The 6,332-nt window shown below is 33.7% G+C and overlaps 2 protein-coding genes across 2 annotated transcripts in view; one reads left to right on the forward strand and one right to left on the reverse strand.

Annotated features, from left to right (window-relative positions):
- LOC108973892 (kelch-like protein diablo) overlaps window positions 1-1,985 on the reverse strand; it is a 3,235-nt gene extending 1,250 nt beyond the window's left edge. Inside the window, exons 1-4 of the mRNA XM_018941402.1 lie at window positions 1,760-1,985; window positions 1,345-1,699; window positions 383-751; window positions 50-321 (exon numbers count right to left, since the gene is read on the reverse strand). Of these exons, the coding sequence (XP_018796947.1) occupies window positions 50-321; window positions 383-751; window positions 1,345-1,699; window positions 1,760-1,920 (1,157 nt within the window). The 5' untranslated portion in view covers window positions 1,921-1,985. The remainder of the gene's footprint in view (window positions 1-49; window positions 322-382; window positions 752-1,344; window positions 1,700-1,759) is intronic.
- A 688-nt stretch (window positions 1,986-2,673) lies between these two features.
- Window positions 2,674-5,053, forward strand: LOC108973911 (helix-loop-helix protein 1). Its single transcript, XM_018941428.1, has 2 exons — window positions 2,674-2,784; window positions 4,564-5,053. Exon 2 carries the CDS (start codon window positions 4,589-4,591, stop codon window positions 5,051-5,053), a length of 465 nt encoding a protein of 154 aa, XP_018796973.1. The 5' UTR covers window positions 2,674-2,784; window positions 4,564-4,588.
- The last annotated feature ends 1,279 nt before the right edge of the window (window positions 5,054-6,332 follow it).

Below are 6,332 nucleotides of genomic sequence, written 5' to 3' on the forward strand. Positions count from 1 at the left end.
ATTTTTTTTAAATTTTTTTTATTTATTTTTAATTTTTTTTTTAACTTACATTTCCACTGTGTTTTTGGTCGTCTTGCAATAACCGCCAATTAAATATATATTATCTTGCAACACAGCCACACAAATCAACTCTCGACGCTTGCGCACTGGCTGTGGCGTTTCCCACTGCTGCTTTTCCAAATCGAAACGCACCAAATATTTATTACCGATGAAGACGAGCGAATTCTTAACGAATATTGTGCCGTAGTCGGTTTTCTCACCTAAAACTTGACCACAGCGTGCCCAAGTGTCCGCTATAGGATCATAACGTAGAAAGCGCTTCTGTTGTGGGGTGACCATAAATGACAAAAATACGATAACACAGCAATCGTTACAAACTTACGCTCTCATCCATGATGTTAACTTCCACAGCCATGAGACAATTGCGCGAGTTGCGTGGCTTGGTGTACTTCAATTTGGTCTGCCAACGCGTTTCGGGCACATGAAACCAATCCAAAGCATCCAGAATTAAACGGTCACTGCCCGGTATTGGTTTGATGTGCTTGAAAACGAAGGCTGGCTCCAACTGTGTGATGCGCAGCAGCGAAAGCAAATTTATTAAGTAGGGGCGTCGATTTTCCTCATCATATTTGTGCCAACGCATGATGGCATCAAAAACATCAGCTTCATTGTACACATTCAATTCATCGCTCTCCACCAACTCTTCCATGAGTGCGGGACTGAAACGCAGTAGTTCTCCATTAGCGAGCAACTGTTTGTGGAAGGATCATTATTAAAAAAAAAACAAAAAAGGAAAACGTAAAATTAGGTTGCATCGAAGCTAAAATATCCTTTCTATAAAGGATCTTAATTTTGACCGGTCAGTTTGTATGGCAGCTATATAGTGATCCGATCTGAGCAATATCTTAAAATATTGTAGCCGTCTTCGACAATAATCTATGCTGAGTTTCGTAGAGAAATCTCATCAAATAAAAAAGTTTTCCATGGTAGACCTTTATTTTGATCTATCAATCTGTATGACAGCTATATTTTTCTATAGTAATCCGATCTCAACAATTTCTTGATTTTTATCATCCAGTTTGTATGGCAACTATATGCTATAATATTCCGATATCGGTGATTCCGACAAATAAATAGCTTCTTGGGCAAAGAAGGGCGTGCGCAAAATTTAAGATCGATATCTCAAAAACTGAGGGGGTAGTTAGCGTATATACAAACAGACCGAAGGACAAAGCTAAATCGACTCAGTTGCGCTGTTCAGTTGTAAACAAACTTCATGACAAACTTAATATAGCGCGTTTAGTGTATAAAACCAAGAATTGTTTATGTGCTCGCATCTCCCACCTCTTTAAAATGCTCCACCGCAAAGCCGAAGGCTTTAGCACGCAAGTCCTTGCAACCGTGATCATCAGCGAAGGAGATGATATCCAATAGGTTGACATAACTCAATTTGTTCACTATAAAGCGATTGCAATAGCGCACAACCTCTTTGAATTGTAAAATTTTTGCCGCTATCACCAGTTTGCGCGCTGCACGCTCATCGAGCGATAAGCTGCCTGTGTAGCAATAATTTATTAAGGTCTCGAAACTATTTGCATCGATATGTTTTAACGAAATTTCGCTTGTATCCTCTTCCGTGGTGAAGAGCTCTTGAAAATAGCTACTTGACGCCGCTAATACAAGACGATGTGCTGGAATGCTATGAAAATATGCCATGTAAAATTAAAACAAAATATACATAAACTATTTTATTTCTAACCGCTTCTGGCGTTCGCCCACAGTGAAAACCACATCAATGTACTGATTGTTACTGCGACATTCGCGTATTTGTGCCAAAACTCGATCTGAAAATTTGTACTCTAAATTGCTGCTTGATGGCGCACTAGCCATTAAGGAAGCTTCAGTGTTCTTATCTGCCATTTTTGCAAGTAAATTTTACAAACTTTTTGAATTTTTATATTAAAAAGAAATTTTTTTGTACACAATTTATTTCAAATTTAAATTTGGATACCATTTTACATTTGTGAATGTCAAAGTGAAATCGTAACGGATCGTGGTGAAATTCAAATACATGGTATATCGATTACACACACTTCCGATTATCGACTTAATAGCAAGTGCATATTTGTATACAATATACAATTTAAAATAAGAATTAAAAAATGTGAGTTCAAAAGAAAAATGCGGAAAATTAATAAAAAATAAAATCGTTCACCTAACCCATTAGGACACAACTCCCTATAAACTCATATAAATACTAAGTCGCTCTTCTGTGCTGACATGTGGATTTTGCCTCTAATAGAGCAAGATTTTTATGAAAATAAGAGGTCGGAGGAGAAATTAAACCAACGCTATAAAAAATCAATAAACTTAAATATGTGAACATATTTATTGTAATCCTGGAGGTGTTAACAAAAACGCCATTTTACTTTTCTTTCCTGCTCTACATCAACGCCTCCCGCTCTAATTGTAAACAGCATCCCTTTGTAGTTGTTGTTGTACGCAGCACAGCTGTTGCCTATTGGTTCTGCTTATATAAAAACAACCCCATTTACATAAAAGTGTTGTAGCAACAACAATAAATGATTTTTTGGTGGTGTTTATAGAAGTTGCATATAAAAGGATGCTTTGCAATCATGGATATAGAACATTTCAATTGCAACGTGAACACGCGCGGAGCGTATATAGTAACGGAGCACCGGAATATTTGGAATAATTAAATGACAAGTGAAAAATCTTATGTAACGAGCAGCATAAAGTGAAAAAATTATAAATTTTTTAAAGGTAATGCAAAAAAATGTGAATAATAATAATTACAGTTTAGTGAAAATTGATATTAAGAAAGAAAATAGAATGTTTAAGGCGACATTTGTTATCGATTAACTTCATAGATAAAGCAGACAGTGGAATTTACGGGAACAAATTACCTAGAAAAATTTTAAACTTCGCAAAAAATTTTCTTTTTTCCATTTACATTTGTGTATGTACACATATGTATTTATCTGTGGAAAATAAATATTTAAAAATTTCATTCAGAAATTTTCATATTCAGAAATTAAACAAAAGAAATCTATAATAATCATAAAAAAAAATGAAATCATTTTCAGTTAAAAAGTATACCATAAACAAATTTCCAAAAAGTATGAATTTAAAATTTTTTTTATAAATAACAGAACAGCGTTTTAATCTAAAAATCTCTGAAGTTTTAAAAAATCTTTTTTATACATTATTTTGAATAGAAAATTCAAAAAAAAAATTCAAAAAGTAATTTTTTTTAATTAATTAAACCACAGATCTTTAGTCTAAAATAACCTTCAAATTCGCAATTTTTTTTATTTTTATACTTATGCATATTATATTTTAGTATATTTTTGAGAAAAAAAAAACAACAGTTATAATGTGAAGTAATCATAAAATTTTTCGAAATTATCTTTTTAACTAAAATAAATATTAAATCTCGAAGTTTACTTTAATATTCGAAGAAATATGATAAATAATATATTTATATATTTTTTGGTTTTTTTTTTGTTATTTGTTTAAAAAAATTTATGTGACACAATTTGTTTTCTACTGATCAATCAATCAGTCGATGACATATGCAAATGTTACTCATCCGCACTGTTATATGTTTTTGCACAGAGTATATGACAGTTCGAGGTTTAATTAAAGTCGAATTTTATCAATTATCAGCCAATTTCACAAATTTTAAGATAAGTTGAAGCAAAAAGGTCATTTAATAAGCGCCAAATAATTGCGATTAATTCCCCATAATATTTTTTCGAGAATTAACAATTTCATGATTCTACTGCCTGGTTTTAAGATGTTTGAAGAAGGTAAATCACTTGTGAGATGCAGCGTAAAAATTGCTTTGTTAAAATAAAGTTCATTGCAAAGTATGTTGGCAAGCAAGCCAGTGTTAAATACAGCTGAAATCTCACTTTCAAGTTCAATTCTTGCTTTTGGCAATAAAATAACCCACTTCTTAAAATCTGTGAGTCCAATTGGCTTATTGGAACCTTATTTCAGTCACATCATGCCATTTAATAAATATTAAATTTTTATTGCAAATTGCGAAACGTGCGCGATAAAAGAAATTCTCATGTACCGTTATATCAACAACAACACACACCCTATAGGTTTTTGCTATTATTTGACTAGGTGTGAAAATATGTGCCGATAATAAAAGAATGCGGGAAAAATAATAACAATAACAAGTATAATGTGGTTAGTTAGAGAATATTTAAGCACACGCCAAACAAACGAAAGGGGTGGAATGTTGACACACGCACGAACTGCAACAAAAACACACAAAGCTAAGAATAAATATGAGTTGGTAAATAGTAATGGGGTAAGCAGTAAACCCTTAAGCAAAGGAACTGGTGCAAATAAAGCCTTTGGCATGCATATATTACAAACGTCTGATGGGCGAACTTATGCTTGCTGTTTAGCCACAAATTAAATGGGCGTGCCAAGTTATTTTGTGCTCAAAATTCAAAAGTGCACAATTTTGTAAAACATATTTTTTCTAATCAAAACGCTTGCTATACTCTCTCTTCAATGCAGTAATTATACCCGGTTTGCAGTCAACATGGTGTACGACATGACGCATATGATGCCCGCACAAAGCATCTCACTGGGCCGCTATTATTTGCACGATCTCAATGGTAGCGCTGAAAATCATGATTATGTCTTGGATATAGATCGACGCTTTCAGGCGCGCATGGCTTGTGAGACCATGCCACAGGCCTCACCACCACCGCCGCCAACGCCAGCGCCGCGACGCCGCACAACACCCATTGCGCATCTGGATCCCTCGGAATTGGTGGGGCTGTCACGTGAAGAGCGACGCCGTCGGCGACGCGCCACACTAAAATATCGCACCGCGCATGCCACACGCGAACGCATACGCGTCGAAGCGTTCAATGTCAGCTTTGCGGAATTGCGTAAGCTACTGCCAACACTGCCACCGGATAAGAAGCTGTCAAAAATCGAAATTCTCAAATTGGCTATATGCTATATAGCATATTTGAATCACGTGCTGGAAACGCCATAAAGTACGCAGCTGTTTTATTTCTATTAAATATTTGGGAAAATCAGTTGCAAACTTTACTTTCTTCTTGCCAATAATTTAAGCTGCATTGTGATACCATTTAATTTTACATTTTCACTTTACACTTAATATATTAATGTATATAACTTTTATTTAATACATACCTTAAGATTTTCATAATGTATTTGCATAATAAATACTAACTACTTTAAATGCCTTTGTTTACAAAATTACAAAATTAACGTCTGCTTTCGTGTAGACAGTGATGTTGACATTTCATTCACCATCAGAAAATCGATAACCGAAAATCGACGGGAAACTTAAGGAATTATATTTAATCCAAAAATAAATAACAAATATGCTAAAAATATTAAATATGACCTAATAGTTACAAGAAATTTTGCAAAAAAAAATTTAATATATACAAATAATACGAGAAATTCCTTCAGTGAATTTGTCGCTTATCAAAAAGCGATCATCTTGCTATAAACAGTTTATATTTGTCCTTTTTCTAAATATAAAAAAGTTTAGTAATATACTTATTTAGATTCAAGTTAAATTATTAAGGGATGCAAATTTAAAGTCGAAAAAAAAAACTTTCCTTAAAGCAAATTGCGATTTTTTGTCCGCCATACGCACGAAGAAAAGCAAAATATCTGAAGAAATTTTAAAGCTAACTTTATTTTGACTTTACACATTCCTCAAAAATACCGTATGACACAAGAGAACGTGCTATCGAAATATTGCATACGTCCTCAAAGGCAGCCGCAGCTGCCGTTTGCAACAATCTGCTTTTAATTCGTACATTTGCCGTCATTGGCCACCTGCGACTTGTTAGCTTAAACGCAGTGCGGGCAAGAACATACATACATATATTTGAACACTAGAAGCAATAGCGAAATAAAACAGGAAGGTGGGGAGAGGTGAAAGAGTGTTCAAAGAACAGCAAAAACAAATTCATATGTAGGTACTAGTAGATGTAGGATGGCAGCATTAATCCTCACTTCGTGACTTTCTTCTTGCAGAGCTTGTGCAGCAACTTATTGTAATTTTTTTTGTATTCAAGTCTGCAGACGTATAGAATTATAACTGAAGTTTACGGTACAACGCATTGCAGAATTTTAATATTTAACTTTACAACTTACTTTTTTTTTTAAAAATATGAAAAATGTTGGATTATTTTTTCATTAAAATTTATTTTATTTATTTATTCTTCAAAATCTATGTATATGCAGAAAGCGTTAGCAGCTCATATTGGTGGTAATTTTTTGCTGTACAAATA

This window comes from Bactrocera latifrons, unplaced genomic scaffold, assembly GCF_001853355.1.
Source record: "Bactrocera latifrons isolate USDA-ARS-PBARC rearing strain unplaced genomic scaffold, ASM185335v1 scaffold_51, whole genome shotgun sequence".
In the NCBI taxonomy this organism is placed as follows: Eukaryota; Metazoa; Arthropoda; class Insecta; order Diptera; family Tephritidae; genus Bactrocera; species Bactrocera latifrons.